The sequence below is a fragment of the Bactrocera neohumeralis genome, chromosome 4 (genome assembly GCF_024586455.1).
Source record: "Bactrocera neohumeralis isolate Rockhampton chromosome 4, APGP_CSIRO_Bneo_wtdbg2-racon-allhic-juicebox.fasta_v2, whole genome shotgun sequence".
Classification (NCBI taxonomy): Eukaryota; Metazoa; Arthropoda; class Insecta; order Diptera; family Tephritidae; genus Bactrocera; species Bactrocera neohumeralis.
Window position 1 is genome coordinate 34,102 of NC_065921.1, and position 22,589 is coordinate 56,690.

Below are 22,589 nucleotides of genomic sequence, written 5' to 3' on the forward strand. Positions count from 1 at the left end.
TTTATTCTACAAACATTGTATAAACCCTGTCCTTGGTATAAATATACATTGTGAACACCTTGAATTGACCGACAAAGATAATGCTTTGACCTTAGTTTTGTTCACTTAATCAAAATATATTCCTCTAACTAAATATATTCCTGACTACACTGACTAAGCTTCTGTATTTAAAAATATTCATATACGCATGTACATATACATATGAGGGTGGTATTTATATAACAATATGCTAGCTGTAACTATTATACGTACATTAGTTTATGGTCCCTGCTGTAAAATGTATAGAGAGCATTCATAGACTAGTATTTTCTTGCGTGCCATATTAGATGGTAGCTGAAATTAAAGCTCAGAGCACACGTTATATTAGTATATAGTATTTTTATAAATGTACTTCTTTTAATTTAATTTAAAACAACGCAAAATCTAGTATATATAGTGAAAGTTAATTGGATTTTTTGATGTGCTTTTTATTAAAACGTTGATATTCTTTATATCGGTTATTTACATAAACGTAATTTAAGTGAACTACCTGTTTATTCACGATTTGTAAATATTCAAATCAAGAGATTACTATTTAAAAATTATTATTTATTTATTTTTTAAAACAAAACGCTAACTACAACCATCTTTTACAACATGCGTATCCGAAAATAATGGATCCGATTACCATGAGGAATAAGAAGAGGTATGTGAACAAATATACTATATGTACAAATTTATATACTTTAAGTGTAATGCAAAAGGCGAAAGTTGCAACGTACGTAGTAATATATGATAATGTATGTGTTAACACAACTATTGCGGAATTCTATAGAAGAAAGTCTACTTGATAACAGCAGATAGCAACCCGAGTTAACATTTTTGGAACCGTTGTTCAAAATATTTGGTAGCATTGCTGAAATGTTTGACAGAAATCATAAAAAGAAACATAAAAAATGAAAAACAACAACGTTCATTACAATTTAAAGTAGTTGTTTGGACAGATTTCATCTTGCCTCGTCATACTGATCATTTATATATTTATACACCGGTGGCACACTAATTAGCACACCCTTACATATTCCAATAGTATTGCTTGAAAATTAAAGATAACGGTATTTTAGGAGATTTTTTTTGCATATTATTAATATAATAAGTGTCAATTTGCCGTTATAAATCACGCATCAGTGAAAATTTAACGGTAGCTTTCAAAGAAGTATGCCTTTATTTCGTAAAAGCTTTCAATTTAAGCTGGCATTTTAATCGGAAAAGTTTTTAGTAAATCGTTTACGTTTAAGGTTGTGACATTTTGCAAATAAAAAGAGATCTAGACGCAAAAAGACCACAAAAAGAGAAGATCCCCTTATTGTTCGGCAGACGCTTAAAGATCCTTTTGCAGCTTCCTCACAAATACGAGCTTTAATGCACGAAAAATATGGCGAAAACATTGCCAGTAAGACTGTTAGACAGCGACTTTTGGAAAACAACCTTCGGGGATGCCAAAGTTTAAAAAAGCCAAAAGTTACACACAATAATCGAAAGGCTCGATTGGTTCTCCTCTTACTTTTTGGAATTCTGTAGTTTGGAGTGACAAATCCAAAGTCAACTTACACGAGCCGGATAGAAGAACTTATGAGCGACGCCCTTCAAGTAAAGAATTGTCCACAAAATATGCAAGGAAGACGGGTAAGTTCGACGGGAGAAGTGTCATGGTGTGGGATTGCTTTACGAAGCATGGTGTTGATCCTATAGTGCAGATAACGGACAAGCTATAATCCTAAGCATACCAGAACTTGCATAAAAATAATCTCGTACCGTTTTAGGAAGACTTACTGTTTTTTGTATACACCTTCGCAGTTTTCCAACAGGACAATGCGCACTGCCATAAGTCAAGGCCTGTAACCCAGTGACTTCAAAATCAGGCAATTCCATTGCTGAATTGGCTCGCCTTATGCCATCGGAAATGCCCTAACGCGAAAAGTAGAAATTGTTTTTGGACCGCCTCTAACTTGTCAGATTGGATTTGTTAACTAGGGCTTCAAAGTTGTAAAAAATGAATTAGTAACATACTGATATCTAAATTCTTTAGACCAAACTTTCTCTAGTAAAGTAGTATCTACGAGAAAAGCACATCGTCTTACATTTTTTGAGATTCAATAGCAAATCATTTCTGTCACACTAAACTATCAAATTGTTTATCGAAAGCTCTGCTAAAATAGTGTATATAACATCCGTATGCTTGTGGTCTCTAAAACTCAATGATAGATGTTTTAGAAATTCAAGTAAATTTGTTAGAGTAGATTGCCTTTTATCCATGCTGAGAAGAAGAAATTAAACCGGTTTAGTTGATACTTAGGTTACCTTCTATCCCCCCCTTCCCCTTTTCCCTTGTCGTGAGATAGTTGCCTATATCTAATAATCATTAGTGGAACATGCTGGTCCCACATGTTGCGTAGACATTTGACTGTAAAAAAATGTCACGTTGGATCCCACACAATTGGTCGATCGCTCACAAATAGGGCCGTACCGATTGTCAAAAAATAAGAGAGCAATGCTTCGAAACACGTCTATGAAATCGTGAAAGATGATGAAATGTGGATTTACGCGTAACGTGGATCGGTTTTCCAGTTGTCCCAAGAAATCTTGAAAACTAACAACCGAAGGCGGAGTGCTACTCACCACGTCAATGGAAACACTTGCGCATCGACTGAAGCAACTGCAATTTTGAAAAAGAGTAAAAGATGAAATAATAGGACAACGTTTGTCGCCACATGACGAGGCGGAATGCATGTTTTGGAGATACCAAAAGTATATATTCCCTAATGGAGAATATTTTGAAAAACAAATAGGGATTTTGGTGATTAAAATTTATTTGTATTCTCTAATTCCGAAATATAAAAGGCAACCTACGTATTGTAATAAGTTTCAAAAATTTAAAATATGAAAAACATTATAAAAAATGTAATCTTTCAAGTCATCAGTGTTTTCTTGTATAATTAATTGGAGCTGTCACCTGTCATCTTAAATTATATTCAAAGTTATGGAGCTACCTCTATAGGTTAAACGAGGATTTGTAGTAAAATAAATTATTAACATAGTTTTCCACAGATTTACTGTTCTTAGCTACTACTTCATGGCATGGCCAAGCTTTCAAGTCATTGACACCAAAATAACTTTAATTGAAATATCGAATTTCGAACCAATGATCACATTAATTAAGAGCATCTATGTTTTCCTCCCTTAATAAGCTCAATTTAAATATCAGACAAACTTGTGGAAAACGTTTCTCTCTAGCATTTAATCATACAATGAATGCCCCTTCTCTATATAAATACAATATAATGCAGAAAACTACAATAGAAGGAATGAGTCAGAGAACTTTTTCACCCCAGTAATCACTTTTTTTAAGTTCATATCAGATTTTTTCTTCTATTTCATCATAAAGACTTGAATTCGGTTCACTTTCAATTTGTTTTATCATATAAATATAAACCCACTTATATGTACATATATGTTAATATAAATTATTTACGATGCCTGAAGATGGACTTCTCGCCTCAGTCTCGAATCTTGTAAGTAAAAAGTTTTACAGTAAATGACATATAAGTATATGTATTAAAAACAATATGTGCATTTGTACATATGTATGTGTATCTATGTATATATGTACATATATATATCACAGTTTAAGAATTTACTTAATAATAAACTATTGTAGCCAAGTTGCAGCGTGGTTCAAATGTTGGAATATGATGAACGTTGCGCTTATGTACGTGAAACAACAACGTGCAGTCGTATGGGCAATTTCGGAAATTATATAGAAATTTTGTACTGCCAATTGAAACCACACAATGATACCGAACAAATTTTATGCTCTTTTCTTCTAATGACTATTTGCATACTAATCTATATTGTGTTGGGATGTACGGTTGAAAATATGTATGTAATTTTAGGTACTATATATTTAATCAATGCAAGTGAAATTTCTTCAGCACAAGATATGACTAACGCATCAGACCCTTTTAACTTTATACTCTAGTTGTACACCTGAAACTAAACAAGATAAGTTTATGAATATGTATATGTGTATTACGGCTCTTAAGATTTTTCGAATATACTGAAAACCGATTATTCGAATATCCGGTTTGTAACCGTTCGTATGGACTGGTCGTAACATTGCGACTATTCCAATAGTTACTCTGCTGCGAGTATATGAGTAAATGAAAATTTGTTTGAAATCTAAACAGCTTTTGATTTTTGCTAGTTTTAAATTTGTGAAAATGCCAAATATGCGCGTATATACCGCAAAGCTTCTTTTAACTGATATACGTAGACAAAATTTGTAGAAGTTGAACGCTTACTTAATCGAATAGTCGCCGACTTACGACTATCCGGATACTGCAAACCGAATATTATTATTCGAATAATGCCCTAGTCGAATACCAGGAGCGCTAAAATATATATATATATACATCTGTATATGAAACTGACCAGGATTACGAGACGAGTTGATTTCCGACCTTCGTTATTTTTATATCTACATCACAAGTTATGCTAAACCTCTTTAATTTGGTATCTAATATTTGTATTATTATTTTTTTTAATTGAAATATGAAGTTAGGACAGCAAGTATGCACTTTATAATGTAAGATATTTTAAGAAAATTAAATTTGCAGTTTTTTATACTATGCTTGGGGTCAAATCAAATATCATTCTTAAACCAAAGCGACTTTATAGTTACAACGCGGTAGTAGCAACAAAAAAAGCTATAACCCCTTCACAGGAGTATGGCATATACTAGCGGAATACTTTTCTAGCCATGTTTTTTGATATAAATAAACTTTTAAGTCGAATTTTAATTATCTTATAAGGAAAAAGTACTAAGTATTATCTTGATTTTTATCCGTCAGTTTAGATGGCAGCTATATAAAGATCCGATCTGCCTGGAATACTCTCCAGGGACTAATTCGCGTACATGCACATATGATTTATAGGGTCTCCCACATTTCTTCCGGGTATTTAAGTAAGTTTTATATACCTACATTTTATTAATATATACAATAATTGTGCTTAGAAGTTTCACTTCTATCGACGCATGATGGAATAATAATACTGAGGTGATAGTATTATAATGAAATTATTCATGAACATTTAATTAATGTATTATTACTACGTGTGTGTGCGTACAATTAATGAGCTTATGCGTATGGTACTTATGTAGTAAAAAGTCTCATATCTCGGGACTCGTCTGACCGATTTCGAATAAATTTAGTACGCGGAATTCATAGCACAAAATTTAAATACCATTTGATTCTTTCACTTTTCCAGCGCCTGAGGGAATTTCCCTGCCTTTGATTCTTGCAAGTTGTAAGAGTACAGAATGTTCGGTTACACCCGTACTTGGCCCTTCCTTACTTGATAATATATATATATATCTTACTTGCAAGTACACCTATAAAACTATCTGAAAAAAAAGATATATGTACTTAGTACCTGGCTAAGTCAGGTATCCAGTAGTAGGTATACTAGGGTGCTTCAAAAAAGTTTTTGAATTTTTTTTCAACTCTTACCCCCTCAAATGTTAGTGATTGACAAACAAAAAATCCTCCCTCAAGCCAGGCGCTGTAGCTTAACTCTAAGGGGTCGCTATTTTTTTTAGGTTCCCATACATTTTACATAGGAATTTTCGTTTTTTCATTCAAACTAAAATTTCTCCAACTAATTTTCGTTTCTCGAAAATAACCTTCACATATTCAGAAAGTTCACTTTAAAAAAAAAAAAATTTAATTTCTGCTACAAAGTTTGATTATCTCAATTAGACGATTAAATATAGTGATTTGAAAATTGGAATTTTTTCAATAAAAATAAAAAAAGTTTCTGACAATAATAATTTTGTCGCGGGAATATTGAAAGTTTGAATAGCCAACTTTATGAATATGTGATGGTTATTTCTGAGAAACGAAAATTAGTTGGTGAAATTTTATTTTAATGAAAAAACGAAAATTCCTATGTAAAATGTATGGGAACCTAAAAAAAAATAGCGACCCCTTAGAGTTAAGCTACAGCGCCTGGCTTGGGGGAGGATTTTTGTTTGTCAATCACTAACATTTGAGGGGGTAAGAGTTGAAAAAAAATTCAAAATTTTTTTTTTGAAGCACCTTCAGGTATACGCATTAAATTATGGCATATACTGAGTGGGGCCATTTTATATCAAAATTTTAAAAACGTTATTATACTATCGATATCTCTGTGGTTTATTCCATCATGATATATGTAAATGAAAAATATAATTTCTCAAACCCATAAAAAGAAAATAATATAATTTTTGATGTAAGTATAAATACGTTTTCTTTGTACAGTTTTTGTCCTGCTTTGAAAGTCGTTTCAAAAATGTTGGGCCTTAACGAGCATTTAGCTGGTGTTACTCTATTAGCGTTTGGCAATGGATCTCCCGATCTAATTGGCACATTCTCAAATTTAGACGGGGCTGGTCCTATGTTCCCAGATTTGTTTGGAGCTGGTGTATATGTGGTACTTCTTGTTGCAGGCCTGATTTTCGTGTTTTATCCTTTTGAAATACAATGGCATAATGTTCTAAGGGATGCGTGCTTTTTAAGTTTCGGAATCATATACGTTGATTACTGTTGTGTATCGGATGGAGTTGTCACACGCACTGAGTCTGTATGTAAGTGAAAAGCCAACAAACCAGAATTAGGATGTAACCAAATTAACCCATTTCAAAGTTTTCTACTTCTATAAGTACAGTAGTTGAAGAAAGGTCTCGCAAAAGTTAATTCTCGAAAAATTAAAAGGCTCGACTAAGTTAACTGAATTTCAGCATTCACATACTTTACAGCTAAAAAGTTAACTTTTAATTTATTTATAGCCAATTCTCATAGAACTTCGCTTCGACATTTGTCTTCACAGAATATTTCGATGTACCGTACGCTTATGTATGAGTACGTTCACATAAAAAATTTTCGATGCGAAGGCGAGCAGAATGTTAGGCAACTCTCATTGTTTTATTTATTAGAGAGGCACACTGAAAGCAAAGCGTTCATTGTGGCTTATGAACTGTCAGGCAAAACGAGGAAAGTTGTGCATATGTGAATGGGTCTTTAACAAGTTAACTTATGAGTTTCATAGTGTACTAATTTTTTTCAAACCAAGCTTGGAATAAGGCTAGTATGTATCAACCAAATTTATAATTCGAAAAAGTTAAATACCCTTGGAACATTTTTTCAAGATTCTACTGTACTTGCATATGTTTATGTAAATTATACGACCACATTTAAACTTCTCTCAATTTAAACTTCTTCTATCCAATTTTTTTAGTGATAATGTCGGTGTATATATTGTATCTTATGGTAATATTTATCGAACTGTTTCTACTCAAACAAACTGTTAAATGTGAGTATATTTTAATAAAATTCGAATATAACAATCATTCGATTTTTCTTTTCATAGTGTTGCAATCGAAACTTAAGGACAGAAAGTACGCCACAGGTAATATTTCCTTGACAATGTTGTGGTAAATATCGAAGTTACATAATAAATGTTTCCGTTTGTGAACATGCTTACACTTGTATACGGAAACAAAAGTAAAGTTTGACAAGCAAGTTGCTCATAAGAAGATTATATATTTCATTATAGATTGTCAGATATACACTACATTCTAGAATCATTACTTAACCTTAAAAAAACACTAAAAATCGGCTTTGATCCCTTCAAGTTTCAAGATTATAAAATGTTCGGTTACACCGCACTTATCACTTCCTTACCTGTTTATATTAGGATCAAATAAATGAGTATATCCGCACACATAAAGAATTGAAAAAAATTATTGCAGATCTTTTATATAAAACTCAGTTTTTGTCGTCTAGGTTGTTTTGACGGTTATGACGATAATGACATTTTTTTCTAAACATATATAACTTACTCATATTAGCGGCAAATCTTGCGAAATTGGAACAATTACGAGCAGAGGCCGGCATAGAAATTATCGATCGTACCTCACGATTATCAATAGATGTAAATAGAACACGAACAATGTCTTTTGATGCAATTTTGAATAAACCCAATAAGGATCTTATGAAACAATTTTTTGAGTCTCTTAATCCTATACAAAAAGAAGAATGGTTGGAGAGTGGGATTGCAGGAAAGCTTTATATTGCCATTACGGTGCCAGTGCTTTTTGTTCTACAAGTATTTATACCTGTCGTAGACTATGAGAAGGAACGTCATGGATGGTCAAAACTTTTGAACTCTATCCAAATTCCTTGGGTACCAATGATACTAATATATACATTATGTAAGTACTGAATTTAACTCTCACTTATAATATTCTATACATTGAATTAGCTAACCTTTGTTTTATCCACAGCTGATAATTTGTTTATATTAGGTATACCGTTGTATTGCTATACATTATTGATTACAGTCCCCATCACTATCTATATGCTTTATACAACGCGAACAGACATTCCGCCTAATTATCACCATGTTAGTTTCCTAATTTGTTTGTATATACATTTTAAAAAACTTTTCCACTATAGATCACAGCGTTATATGGTGTCGTTTGTTCAATTTTAATAATTTACTATTCCGCAAGTGAATCAGTTGAAATATTGCGAGTCATTGGTATTGTGACCAATAGAAGTAACTCATTTCTCGGATGCACTTTACAAGCTTGGGGAAACAGTATCGGTGATTTGGTATCAACTATAGCTTTGGCACGTCATGGGTATCCGAGAATGGGCTATGCTGCTTGCTTCGGTGGTCCATTTTTCAGTAATAAAACTAATGACCTCAGTTTTTCATTTCATACAAATTTCTTTTTTCAGATTCAATTTCTTCATTTGGTGGGGTTTTCATATATGAAACATTTCGCTCTGAAACCCCTATTTTTGTAAGTGTATACCTTCTACTACTTGACTACGTATGTACATTTCATATTAATAAATAAATCATTTAAGGTCCCTCAAGGTAGTTTGGGCGAAAATTGTGTCGTTTTTCAATTTATAGCAACTATATCAGTGTTAATATGGTCTACGTTAACAAATTTCTCTGCTCGACGAAGCATTGGCATTTTTAACTTCATTCTATATGCAATATTTCTAGTTTTCGTTTTTTTGGGAGAATTGGAAATAATAGAAACTTTCGCACCTGAAAATGAAGAAGAAATAATAGATGAGTGACACTATATAGCACTGAAAAGTCGCTGTCAATATTCTGTATTATGAATGCAAATAAAATTATATTTGTTAACTAAATTCACAAACATGTATATACTTGTATTTTACAAATAACACTATTAACGAAAGGTAAGTTTGAGTGCAGCCAAACCCTAATTATGATTTAGAATTTTATCAAAGGTTCTATATCCATCATGATTTGTTTCGATATCTTTCTAAATGCGGAAATTATACAGTTGAAAATGAATTGAAAACAAAAGACCTTGTGGATATTTTTATTATATGTGCCCTGGTCTACGAAAAGGCGGCTTAGGTGTCAAAACTAGTTTTCTGGGAAAAGCTGTTAAAAATAATCGTCAGTTTCTCGTTATCTCATTAATTGTTCTCCTTTTTTTTGACACCTAAGCCCCCTTTTCGTAGACCAGGTCACATATACTGTAATTAATCCTTTTCTCATGGTAGATACGGGATAAATATCAAAAAATCAAAATTTTTATTAGTACTATTATTTAACTAATAATTATTAAATATAATTTTCATAATGTTCTCATGGTAGATACGGGATAAATATCAAAAAATCAAAATTTTTATTAGTACTATTATTTAACTAATAATTATTAAATATAATTTTCATAATGTTCACTAGCAGGTAAGCGTGGGTGACGCATTTTTCAGTATATCTCATGGACAGATACCATATAGTACGAAATTAGTGTGTAAGAACCCAAACCGATTTAACATTATGTTAAAATCGAATTGTACTTAGCACTCAGGATCATTGTTGTTGCAAAAGAGGTTTGGAAACGAAGATCCAATCCCTTTTTGTGATGATATCCTGTGTATGATGTGATGGTGTCTGTAGGCGAATGTTTATTTTATTAGGATATGCCAGTTTTTACCGGATAGAGTGGTGTGGCATGTTATTATCGGGGACAGAAAATAAGTCACTGCATAATTTTTGACTAAAAAAGTATATATGGGAAATGGCCATAAGTCAACCAAGCTTAGTAGAATGTTTGTACTACTGAAGCCTTACCATGGCAACACAAAAATAACAACCACCTTAAAACAATTTGGTGGTTGGTTGTTATTATTATTATTGCTCAAAAGCAATACTATAACGCCCCAGCCTCTATATTCGCCAGACATAGCTCCGTATTTCCAAAATAAAGAGAATTTTAAAGGGCCGTTTTTTAACAAAAAACGGTATTGCGACGATTGGAAGAAGCGCTGGCATAAGTGCATAATATTGAATGGGGACTATTTTGAAGGCGACAATCTTAATGAATTATTTTTTTTCAAGCAGTCAAATTCTCATTATTTTTTGAACACCGTTCGAACATTAAATACTATTATAATAAAGTATTCAACACAGTGTAAATATTAATTACAAATAAAGGCGAAAACGTTATTGTCAGTATAAGAATCCAAGGGATTGTTCGGAAGGATTCATTTTTATAATATTTGTCAATGGAAAAAATAAAAAAAATCCATTTAGCATTTTACTTAAAATTATAATAATAATTATTATTATTATATTTATACCCTGAAGAGGGTATATTAAGTTTGCCATGATGTTTGTAAGATATATGTAGAAGGAAACGTTTGATAACTTATAAAATATATACCTGAATGATCAGGGTGACGAGCTGAGTCGATTAATCCATGTCCGTCTGTCTGTATATACGCCTTCAGTTTTTGAGATATCGATCTCGTGCATATGTTCTTTTCTCCCTAATAATCTGCTCATTTGTCGGAACGGACAATATCAAAACAGAATTACAGTCATGATTAGGTTTCTGCGAACCTTTTCCGTACATGTAAACGTCATGTGATTTTTAGTCTCAGACTTCTTACCGAAAATTTAGCGGAACCTTTTAAGGTGTTAATAAAACTCAAACGTGGAGATATCTAGAATTTCAGTCTACTCAATTCAGATTTCACTATGGTTTCAGAGGTAAATTGCATCAACTACTTAGAAATCATGATGTCGTCAATTACCTAGATATTGGAACAGTCTATCAATGAATGTTAATAATAGGATGAAGCTTCTGCACAAAAGTTGTTAAACTTGTTTGATTTTGGAACAAATATTGAAGGTGGTTTTTAAGTGTAATGGTTCAAAGGCCGATTTCAGGAAATTCTGTTGCAATATTCATATATATTTTAGAACTTGCGCATTGATACCTTTAAAATTGGTACGAATTAAGCAAGCTGTAACTTGAGTAAAAACTAAGCCATCTTGATGAAACTTAGTAGACATAGGCTTTGGCTATAAGAAATTTGGTATTGTAGATGGGTGAAATTGGACCACTGCCACGCCCACAAAACGCTATTAACGTATAAAGTGTCAGAACTAAGCCGTAAATAAAGATAAAGAACACAAATATAACACAACGAATTACAATTGTGGGCTTGGCCCATCCCCTAATAAGATTAATGTACATATCTTCCAAGCCAATAAATCTATATCACCCTCATTCACACAGGACAAATATATTTAAGCACTCTTATGACAATGTTAAATAGGGGAAATCGGATGATAACCCTGTCCACTTCTCATATAAAGTTTTTTTAAAAACTACTAAAAACCTACTTAAACCTACTACTACTATATAACACAAATTAAAACTCCATCTGATTCTTTCATATTCGATATAAAAGTAAAGCACCGTTTTATAAAACAGGATACAAATTACTAGATACTTAACATGTTGGCCCCAATGACTAGTTGACTTTTAATCAAAAATATCGGTCAATGTGTGAGATATATAATTGAAATTTGGTTAGAATCCTCTCCTGAGAGTATAGTATTAAAAAAAATTGGAATTATAGATATGTAATATAGTTTTTACTCAGTTTCGTCAAAGCTTGTGAAATAATATCTTGATCTACTAGTGTGTATAATATTTCATGCCAAATCTGCAATGAGTTCAGGGGCATAGTGATATTCCAATTTCAACTATGTACCTAAAACATAGTTATTCAAAATCACAAGTCTTCCGATTTTTTAACAAGGTTTTTTATTTTGATTGCCTAAAAACTTATACTTCCAAAGCACTGACAATAGAAATATGGAAATTAGGAAAGTAACTTCTGCGTGGCATGGCGTTCGAATATATCGAAATTAGTTGGGAATAAAATTAAAAGTTATGTGCATTAAATTTTATTATTTATATTCTATAATAGATATGCTATAACAATGCAACTTTAACTTTAAGTCTTTAATATTTTGTCTGTGGTGAAAATAGTCATATGTATATAGATGCATATGGACCATCAAAAAAGTACTTTATGCACAAATTGTTTTCAATTGGTCTTTTTTTATTGAGCACAATCAATTGTCGTTGAATATTTATACTTTTAAATTACAACTACAAGCGGGCAATATACCATAAATAATGTAACCTATCCTCTAGGCATATACATTATATTATAGAGCATATTTAATTTTATATAACACCTACATATTATTAAATACGACTAAAGTGTGCCCTGTCTTTAGTGGATTCAATTGTTTCGTTTTTCGGGTGGATTGTGTAAGTTCGTCCTAATGCATTAGTTGAGAACACATCTGGATGTCAATCTACTGGTTAGCCTTGCTTTCTGCGCAACTATTTCTTCGACGATGCATTCCATGTATAATATCAGGGTATTTCCGAATAGAGCAATGTTCTCGCAAACGGATCAGTGACGAAAGTTAAGAAAAAACTCGTCAATGTTAATTTTGTTGCTGGCGGTGTTTCCACTGGCTGTACTGTATTCCTTGGGTTGAAATACACTCTTCGGCCATTCTCCAAATAAACTGCGAGACGCACAACAGTCGGAAAACGTTCATGAATTGCAAAAGTAAATATCCTACAAAGCGCTTTATTGCAGTTCACGTATCGTTCAAGACCAATAATCGCCATGTTGCTTCCTTTGGTGACGTACTTACAAACGTATTTTATCGATTTCACCAAACTGCAATATTAAACATTGATATGAGTTTTGAATATGAATTAGACAATACTGGTGAATATAGTACGATCCATGTGTTGTCAACTTCGATATTAACTTTTGTAAGTTGATTACTGAATGTTCTGTTATCTGGTGAGCGATGCCGATAGAGTTGATATCCATCATTTCCAGTTTGTGTTTCCGAAAGAAAAGTACGTGGATAGTGTTTCATGCATTTATTGTCAGACATACAAACCGAAAAGATGAACCATATTGGTTTCCACCACTTCGTATAATACTGGATCTTTCTCTACATCAGGAATTTCCGCAGAAATGATTTCATCTATTTGATCTGGTGTAACCATCATCAAAAGAACATTGCGGAAAACCTCTCCTTTGCCACTCAACAAAGTACATCTAGCATCCAACAGCACCACATATACGTTGCTTCAAGATAAAGTCAATCAAACATAGTAACTGTTGTTTGAAAAGTCATGCTGTGACATCGTGACGATCGCTTGCGGATTGACCGCGATCCATAATTCCGCACGTTTGTCACCGCATCCTGGAAGTACTTCTTGCCTTGCCTTGCCTTGGGCGACCTCTTGGTGGCTTTGTAACAAAGTTCAATTTGCAATTGACCTCTTTGTGTGAAACACACGTAAAGTTTTCAATGAATAATTTTCAATAATTTTTCTTTTGAATAGCCGGAATAAAAAAGCAAGCGACCGAAATTGAACGATTCAAATAATTTACAAATCAAAATATTGAAAAACAAAACAAACAAAAATTTAAAAAAAAATTGTACTTTTTGGAATTATCCAATTTTCCGACTTTTCTTTATGAAAAGTATAATGTATTTTCATTTCTAAACCTTCCTTGATCCACAACGAACATCTTCTGAAAATTTCATCAAGATTGGTGCAGCCGTTAGCGTTACTAACAAACAAACATTCATTCGTTTGTATGGGAAAAAGAAAAGGGCTGTTTTTAGGGGTTTTCCGGCAATTATTCGAATTTTTCTCTCCTTAAGAACCATCCATGAACCTCAACGAACATTTTACAAAAAAAATTATCAAATTTGGTTCAGTCGTATGAAAGTTATGAGCATACATACAGTTTGGCGATTAATTTTTATTTACATACTAGCTGACCCCTCAGTCGTTGTCCTTCGTGAAATTATGTGTTTTGAAATGAAAACAAGTTGAAATTATATTGTGTCGAAAATGATTTATTTTCGATTTTTCTTCATTTTTTTTAACGTAGCGCAGCTTAATAAACATAATTTTTTGATTTCTGTTCTGTTGCGTAAATATACAGAGAAGATGGGTTTCCAACTCGTCAACACGCCACATACATACATATACATATCTGGCCGTGTGAAAAACATAGCATTTCCCGATTTCCTTGTGTCCTGTTGATTGTCAACGCAAAGGCAATTTTCCCTGGAAATTGAATACTTTTGAACTGAAATGGCTGTCCCTTGTATTCGATAACTGCGTCATAATCAGTCGGGTTCCATTACACAGTTTCGGCGCATGATGATTGTGAAACATAATAATGATAGATCCAACTTTGAGACGCAAATGATGCTGGGGCATACCAAGGCTCTCCAAAGAATTTGGAAATTCCACTGGATAATTTACGGTTTCGTCTTTCTTGTCAAGACGATCGATCGATTTATATCAGCGCAAACCTCCTGGAATTTGACTCTGAATCTTCCAGTTTAAGTCATTAACATCGGTATTTTTGGCAACTAAAATTGCGCGTGCACTCAAGCAATTGCAGTTACGATAATTTTGCCAATGTGCGGATAAACATTCGTGATGAGTTCATCTTCATCTTTGAAGTGAATTGACAAAAGGGAGGTGAAATTGATATCACACCCCTGGAAGTACATATAAAGCGAAATTTGCCCATCTCCAATTCTTAGCGAATACAATGTAAAATGTCATCGGCAATGTCATTTTTTCGTATCCCATAATTAACGCGAATTTGAAGGCTGATATGTCGAAATGATCTTCGCGAAAACTATGCGAACTTCAGTGGCATGCGAAGTAACTATCGCATATCGTCTGTTTCCAGTGATTATCATGTTCCAGCAAATGCAACTGCTGGCATGCTTCTCAAAAAGTTGCACAAACTCTACCATTCACAATACGCAATGACTTAAATGAAGATGAACCGCGAGACGCACAACACAAAGCGCTTTATTGCAGTTCACATATCGACCCATTTGATACTGCTGATCTCATATTGTTCAAGGCCAATAACCGCTATGTTGCTTTCTTTGGTGACGTACTTGCAAACGTATTTGATCGATTTCACCAATCTACAATATTCAACATTGACATGAGTTTTGAATGTGAGTTAGGCAAAAGTGCCGAATATGGTACGATCCATGTGTTGTCAACTTCGATGTGTTGTTAACGTCGATATTCACGCCTCTAAATGCTAAATATTCTGCCATTGTCGTCTGGCGAGCGACGCCGATACAGTGAATATCCATCATTTCCCATTTCCGTTTCCGAAAGAAAAGCACATGAGTAGTGTTTCGTGCATTTATTGCCAGACATACAAACCAAAGTGGGATTGTAAGGTTCCCAAAGTCCATGAACCATATTGGTTTTCACCACTTCGTATAATTCTGGATCTATCTCTGAATCAGGCATTTCCGCTGAAATGATTTCATCAATTTGATCTGGTGTAATCACCATCCGCATCCAAAGAAGAATGTGTGCGTGCGGCAAACCTCTTTTTTGCTACTTAAGAGAATACATTCAGCATCTAACAGCACCATATATACATACATACATACCATAGGTTGCTTCAAGATAAAGACCATCAAACATCGCAGCTATTGTTTAAAAAGTCGTGCTGTGATATCGTTACGATCGCTAGCTGATTGACCGCGATCCATAATTCCGCACGTATGTCATCGCATTTTGGGAGTACTTCTTGCCTTTCTTTGGGCTGCCATACGTTTATGACAAAAAGAACGCCGACAAATATTAGCGCGACCTCTTCGTGGCTTCGTAACAAATTTCAATCAGTAATTGATCACTTCGTCTGAAACACACATAAAGTTTTCACTGAATAATTTTTCCTTTGGATAGCCGGAATAAAAAAGCAAGCGACCGCAATTGAACGATTCAAATAATTTACAAATCAAAATATTGAAACAAAACAAACAAAAATTGAAAAAAATGTGTTTGAAAAATGTTACTTTTTGGAATTGTCCAATTTTCCGACTTCTCCTCATGAAAAGTATAAGGTATTTGTTTCTAAACCTTTCCTGATCCACAACAAACAACCTTTAAAAATTTCATCAACCGTTCTCTTAGTGTTACTAACAAACAAACATTCATTTTTTATATACTTACATATGTACATATGTATGTATGTATGTAACGTTTGTATGGGGAAAAGAAAAAGGCTGTTTTTAGGGGTTTTCCGGAAATTATTCGAATTTTTCTCGCCGTAAAAACCATCTTTGAACTTCAACGAACATTTAAGAAAAAGGATTGGCCAAATTGGTCCAGGCGTTATTGAGTTATGCGCGTACATACAGTTTGACGATTCATTTTTATTTATATATGTAGATATGTATGTATAGATAGTATAGATATACATAGATTGACAAAATGCATCAAAGAAATTCAATGCTTGTTCAGGAATATTTGTCATGATCTTATTTGTTAGGAAAAAGCAAAAATTTTGCTCGCCACTGCAAATGAATCCATGAATTATGTTTTTTCATATATTCTAACATTTTAGAGGCTTTTGGTTATTAATAAAATTTTAATCTTTTAATATTTATGTGAAAATAAGATGCACATTCGCTTACTCAGCCATTTACATACACTTTCATATAGCTAAATAAAAATATATGATATGCCGAAACCGTTACTAAACAACCAAATTTTATTTACTTACAGTAATAACCACAATAAGAATCGTTCATTTTCTGAATCGGATTTAACAGGTAGTAAAATAAATATATGTTTGTTTTTATAAAGAATATAACAGTACAGAGCTTTTATTAATAGATCCATATAGACTTTCCAGTTGGCTTGGCATCAAATATCTACATGAGTATATTTCCATAGACGATCTTAATATTTTCAGAAGAAAGAAGTATCCCCCAGGTAAATACAATTTACTGAAAATGTATGTAATAAAAGAGGTTTATAAAATAAGTATATACTATTTTCATGTAGAAACAAAGTAAAATCTGTCGCAAAATTTTAAATCTATTTAAAACAATACTACAATATTTACTTAACTACATACATATATATTGATACCAATACTCTCCTCTTACAGGCTTCCACACCAAAAGCATTATACACCCGCAAACAATTGATGAATCAGGGCTTCCATTTAACTCCCTTGAATCCGAATACAGTTGTCAATTTAAAAAGAGATATTTTAATTCGAAGCCGAGTATTTTAAGACGATCTACATCTTTACATTTAGAAGGATTGATGCAAAATAAATCTGAACACCAAGAGCAATTTCAACCATATACGTTTGAGGACTACAAACTGTGAGTAAAAATGAAAAAAATATCACTCTGGAAACAGTAGTGATTAACTTTTTATTTTGTCATCAATTCGAAAAATTCAAATTTGCATAAGAGAATGTATGTACGCACACATGGGGAAGGTGTATAATTATATTAACATTTAAAGAGACTACCACCAGTCGCAGACACACAAAAGGACGTGTTTATTTCTTTTGGCAAATATAATTTTTTTTTAATAAACAGGGTTGAGTTTAAGTTGTTCAAGATATATTAGATAATTGTACTAATTGACACGGCAGACGGAACTGTGAGCTTACGCGCTACTGCAAAATTCCTTTATGAATTTTATGTGTAAAAGATATTTTCGGTATTTCTCTTATTTTATCATTTATTTTTAAGGTCCCGTGGCAGTCTTATTAAGAAGGCAGAAAATTTATGTATGAGCGGCATTATCAACATGGAACCAGAATATCGTTCATCTTATATTTCTTATCCAATGGTTAACCGCACCTCAAAAATTTTACCTCGAGAAGCGTTTCGTCTCTTTTCTGACCCTACGGATAAGAACCCTCACCCAGAAGAGGTAAAGAATACTATAAGTAAGAAGCTTATAGTTGATAAAATTACTAGTGAAAACAGTCTACAACAAATTTGTGTTGAAACGAAATATAACACAGCCCCATCTGAGTATAAGCAACAGTTTGTACGATTTCCTATTGAAAAGGCGTGCTCAATTCCACAAATAAGTCACCTGAAAATAAAAGGGGAATTTGGTGGTGTGCCCGAATATAAAGACAGTTTTAAAACCTACGAAACCTACTTAAAGAGCGCACCCATTAAAAAAGGCGATAATTTGCGAATGCCTGGTGCTCAAGAAGTTGATGTCGAAACAAATGCGATTTTAAAATTTACAGAGCATCGCGCGAAATTAAAAGATCCCACCGAATTTACATCAAACGAAAAATTACTGAAAGTCAATAATCATATAAATCTATGTGGTCAATTCTCAAAAGATCTACCAGAATATTATGAAAGTTTCCGCGATCCTCAGATCAAACATATGCCTGAGCGTAGCAAATGTCGTGAACCATATTTACGACTTAAAGGTAAAATTGAATTTAATCCTGAATATAGAAACACTTTTTTGGATTTTCCTCGTTCACGCCCCGTTATTCGAAAACCAGTTTCCACATTACGCTTGTCAAACGCATCAAATACATCAAAAGGGGCAATTACGAAAAATATCAAACAGTCACTACGCCCAAAATTGGAGTCATGTTCAACAAATGTACACCCAAAGCATGAAAACCAGCTCTCAGATATCATCATAACACCAGAATATCGTCGTGCCAATTATCAGTATCAGATGCGTGAACGGACGCCAGTTAGGAATCTAAACGAGAAAAAAGGTGGCGATTTTGAAGTGGGTCGTGAATCAAAAACCAAATTTGTATCGATTATGACAGATCGAAAAAACTCTTTTCTTTCCACGAAAATGGCTGGTAAGCAGAAGCGACGTATTTTGTCTAATCGATTAAAACCCACTGAGCATCAACAAGGAACAGGTTCGGAAAAAGAGGTCCCTTGTGCAACGAAAAATGCCCCAAAATATGGTAGACGTGCTTCCGTACTTCCTAATTCATCGGTATTCGAGTCCTCTGTTTCTGATCAGGCAACTAGCGACAACCCCTTTGTGGTGTTGAATGAACCTTATAAGCAGTCTCCCTGGACGAAAAAGTCGTGGTATGAATCATAAACATTATTCAATAACAACAACGTTTATGAAATATGTGTAATTTTTTGTTTTCTTAAAAATACAAAGTTCTTTGTTATGGAGTCAAGATTCAATTAAACAATTTATGGATTCACAAAAAATCTGTATATAATATATTATTATTGTACACACACATAATAGGAAGAAGTAAGAGGTATCGGTTGTTTATGCTTCCGTTTTGGCAGTCACGTTTTAATAATGCATTTAATATTTGTAAAAGTTATTATCTCCTCTTTGGTAATACTTACTTTTAGGATTTACATATATGTGTAATGAAGAGGTTCATGTTATTATGTTCAATGAAATTATTTAGTAATTATTAATTCCAAAAAAGCAACACGTATGTATATTTATATGTACAGCTGCAACAATAGCATTAACTATGGCAGTTTTGTATAAATATATTTAGCAACTTTAAAAATATAAATGTTTACTTTAAAATGTTCTGATAAGTCAGTAAAACTTATCTAAACATCAAAATGTTAGTAAAATATGGAAAATAAAGGCAAACTTCAGCTGCAAGCACGTGTTTCAAAGAAACATTCAAATAGCAGTGTTTCAGAAATTATTTTCACTTTTAACGGAAAAATACGAATATATGGCATTTTAACAAATAAAGTAAGAGTGAGTAAAATATTTTTTATTTGTGGTATTACTAGGATAAAATTTAAAACACATTTTGTTATATGGGGCTTTAGTGGGTCGCGGCATACCCCGTACCAATGGTAAAATATTATTTAATTCTTTTAAAATCCTCCATTTTCCAGGAAAATTATTTTAAAATGGAGGAATTAAAATTTTACAACTATGTATATTCAAAAGCCTCTTCGAAGAAAACCAGGAAATAAGGTGCTAAAAAAGAAAAACAATCGCCAAGTCGGACCCTTTTCAATCGGCTAGGCAGATAAAAGCTAAACTAAATCAAGTCCACTTAATATTCTTTATAAATTAAATGATACTCCCAGGATCTGATTCGGTATTCGGTGACTGTTAAATTTTTCTCTTTTGGTTTTATTTACAGTTTTAATACTTAGAATAATATAAAGAGCATTTCCTATCTTTTTCAAGATTCAGAGTCGGTAAATAAATAATGTTCTTCAATGTTATTAGGTACATACCCACATACATATGTTTATGTTTACTCGTGATTTCCATAGCTATGGTTCATATTATATGTAACAGATAACCAAATTTATTTCATATGATTATGAATTTCATCTTATTAAAGATCTAAAGTCCACCACTAAAACACCCACCTCTTAAACTAATTATTACTAAATGGTGAACCACCCCAAAACCGCACCTATTTTGATTTTTTGCCCTTATTTTCTGATTTTTTATTGTCATTTATTTCATTCTCAACCATTTTTTTTAGCAAACAACTATACGAACTATTTCCCTTTCACATTTACATTGTATACTCCACATTTTTATCAATTTTCGGCATTCAGGCCCAGTGTTTGGTTTTTCCCATTTTTATACTCTTGCCACATGTTGCTGCAGAATATAATATAATCAAATAAGGCACCAATTAATACAATGGATAAAACTTTTCATGATTAGTGCTCTGAAGTAAGCCATCTTATGACCAAATATGGTGTCTCGGTGTTTTCATCTGATGTCGATACACCTTTCTTGAATTGAATTATGATATGTACGCGTATTTATATCTTAGCAACACAATTATTTTGTTTACTGTCATGATTTTATTTCCTCATATGTATGTACATATTTTTCTCGAAACAATTTATGCATCTAGACGTTTATTGGTGCTCTTATTTATCGTTGGAATAAACTGATAAAGAGTCCGTAAAATGTGTTCGAAGGATCAATACAGTGAGATGAAAGATAAATTTAAACCACCCAAATTGAAACAGCCAACAAGCAAGTTAAAAAGAAGGAACTATTCTCAAATTATAGTTAACTTATTTTTCATTATTGTTTTCAGCTACACGAGCCCGTTGCTATGAGCAATTCCTTTGGCAAGAGCTTTACAACGAATATATTCGTTACAATGACCGTTTAGTTAATGTAAAGCCGGACAAAGCAAATACAGAATATTTTGATGAATATTGTAAGAAGGTTCCAAAGGAAGATATGGCTAAAAAGGAGCGTTTGATTAACGTTTACCCGTTGTACAGCACTAGCGCGATAACCATGTGGAATAACAATGGTGATATAACAAGAGATTTTAAAAAGCGTTACATTATAACACGCCCGGTGCAAGAACAAGCTGAACAATTCGGATAATATGAGCGTCTAGAGTCAAACTGTATTTTTAAATAATAAGTTAGTATATGTATGTACATATACACTAACGCTTATATGGCTCATATGTTCACAAATTGTCTTTCCCAATTTCAAAATTTAAAACTGGAAAATTGTACACGATTAAAACATAGCTTAATTATAATTTTTACCTTAACTGAGTCAATGATGCTCGTTACATATGCATGTACATATGTATGAATATAATTTTATGGTAAGAGCAACTACTGATTTAAACAAACTCCAAATTATTTCTACTTAAAGAGTTGAAGAGGTATACATACCATTTTTATGTTCATGTGAAATCTGGTCTCTATCAAGAACGATAAAAGACATATTATCCTTATACAAATCTACTATCTATTATCTAGAAGAGGAAGAAATTGTAATTTTTCTGAAAAATATCTTGCCACATGATATCTAATGTTTTTCCAAATGGATATAAGTATTAATAATAAAATAATTCGCTTTTGTTTCTTTTGTACTAGATTTAGAATTTTAGTGAAATTTACCACTTTATATAAGACAATTAGTGTCTGTCTGACATCTGTTTGTTTACCACGTTTGTCTAATGATTTATACCATGGAAAAAAATTAACAACGCGTTAGTTTGAAATTTTGCGTTCAAAGCTAATTAAGGCCAGTAGCGGAAGTAACCTTTTAGAGTAATTTCCAACATCCAAAGTGAACGTTTACAATAAAACCAACATGGCCGCATCTGATGAGTAAGGGTGCCGAGAAATCAAAACGGTTTGCGGAAAACAAAAAACGCTGCAATATATGTATTTACGTATACTTTGGGCATTTTTTAGTATTAAACGTTGTCAACAACGATATCAACATGTAAGATTTCAGAATACACTTGTTGTAATACCATTTATTTATTAAATTAATTTGACTTGGCAAC

The 22,589-nt window shown here is 32.8% G+C and overlaps 2 protein-coding genes and 2 long non-coding RNA genes across 13 annotated transcripts; 2 read left to right on the forward strand and 2 right to left on the reverse strand.

Annotated features, from left to right (window-relative positions):
* Positions 1 to 43: 43 nt before the first annotated feature.
* Positions 44 to 19,962, forward strand: LOC126754412 (putative sodium/calcium exchanger 7). 9 transcript variants are annotated; one of them, XM_050466347.1, is made up of 10 exons: positions 291 to 685; positions 6,339 to 6,664; positions 7,315 to 7,389; positions 7,447 to 7,485; positions 7,928 to 8,290; positions 8,363 to 8,481; positions 8,535 to 8,769; positions 8,823 to 8,887; positions 17,051 to 17,097; positions 17,162 to 17,214. In XM_050466347.1, the coding sequence occupies exons 1-9, from the start codon at positions 654 to 656 to the stop codon at positions 17,051 to 17,053; spliced, it is 1,257 nt and encodes a 418-aa protein (XP_050322304.1). In that variant the 5' UTR covers positions 291 to 653; the 3' UTR covers positions 17,054 to 17,097; positions 17,162 to 17,214. The 9 variants fall into 9 exon arrangements, with proteins under 9 accessions (XP_050322298.1, XP_050322300.1, XP_050322304.1 ...); XM_050466345.1 differs by lacking the exons at positions 17,051 to 17,097; positions 17,162 to 17,214 and adding exons at positions 4,890 to 5,002; positions 8,955 to 9,251 and having other exon boundaries at positions 292 to 685; XM_050466346.1 differs by lacking the exons at positions 17,051 to 17,097; positions 17,162 to 17,214 and adding exons at positions 4,895 to 5,002; positions 8,955 to 9,251 and having other exon boundaries at positions 292 to 685; positions 6,315 to 6,664.
* On the reverse strand, positions 14,323 to 16,210 carry LOC126754430 (uncharacterized). Its single transcript, XR_007666293.1, has 3 exons — positions 16,134 to 16,210; positions 15,931 to 16,066; positions 14,323 to 15,874 (listed from the first exon to the last, which is right to left on the reverse strand). It is a non-coding gene; the product is annotated as an uncharacterized LOC126754430 (long non-coding RNA).
* LOC126754428 (uncharacterized) lies at positions 17,090 to 22,466 on the reverse strand. 2 transcript variants are annotated; one of them, XR_007666292.1, is made up of 3 exons: positions 22,195 to 22,466; positions 21,967 to 22,049; positions 17,090 to 17,274 (listed from the first exon to the last, which is right to left on the reverse strand). It is a non-coding gene; the product is annotated as an uncharacterized LOC126754428 (long non-coding RNA). The 2 variants fall into 2 exon arrangements; XR_007666291.1 differs by lacking the exon at positions 22,195 to 22,466 and having other exon boundaries at positions 21,967 to 22,188.
* On the forward strand, positions 20,709 to 21,828 carry LOC126754426 (uncharacterized). Its single transcript, XM_050466378.1, has 2 exons — positions 20,709 to 21,298; positions 21,363 to 21,828. Exons 1-2 carry the CDS (start codon positions 21,229 to 21,231, stop codon positions 21,662 to 21,664), a joined length of 372 nt encoding a protein of 123 aa, XP_050322335.1. The 5' UTR covers positions 20,709 to 21,228; the 3' UTR covers positions 21,665 to 21,828.
* Positions 22,467 to 22,589: the final 123 nt, after the last annotated feature.

Coding starts and splice junctions, on each gene's coding strand:
- LOC126754412 (XM_050466339.1), top strand. CDS start 8,719: ATGGGTATCCGAGAATGGGCTATGCTGCTTGCTTCGGTGGTCCATTTT. Junction 8,770..8,822: donor CTTCGGTGGTCCATTTTTCA/GTAATAAAACTA, acceptor TTCTTTTTTCAG/ATTCAATTTCTTCATTTGGT. Junction 17,662..18,039: donor ACGTTTGAGGACTACAAACT/GTGAGTAAAAAT, acceptor TTTATTTTTAAG/GTCCCGTGGCAGTCTTATTA.
- LOC126754426 (XM_050466378.1), top strand. CDS start 21,229: ATGTGTTCGAAGGATCAATACAGTGAGATGAAAGATAAATTTAAACCA. Junction 21,299..21,362: donor CAAATTGAAACAGCCAACAA/GCAAGTTAAAAA, acceptor TATTGTTTTCAG/CTACACGAGCCCGTTGCTAT.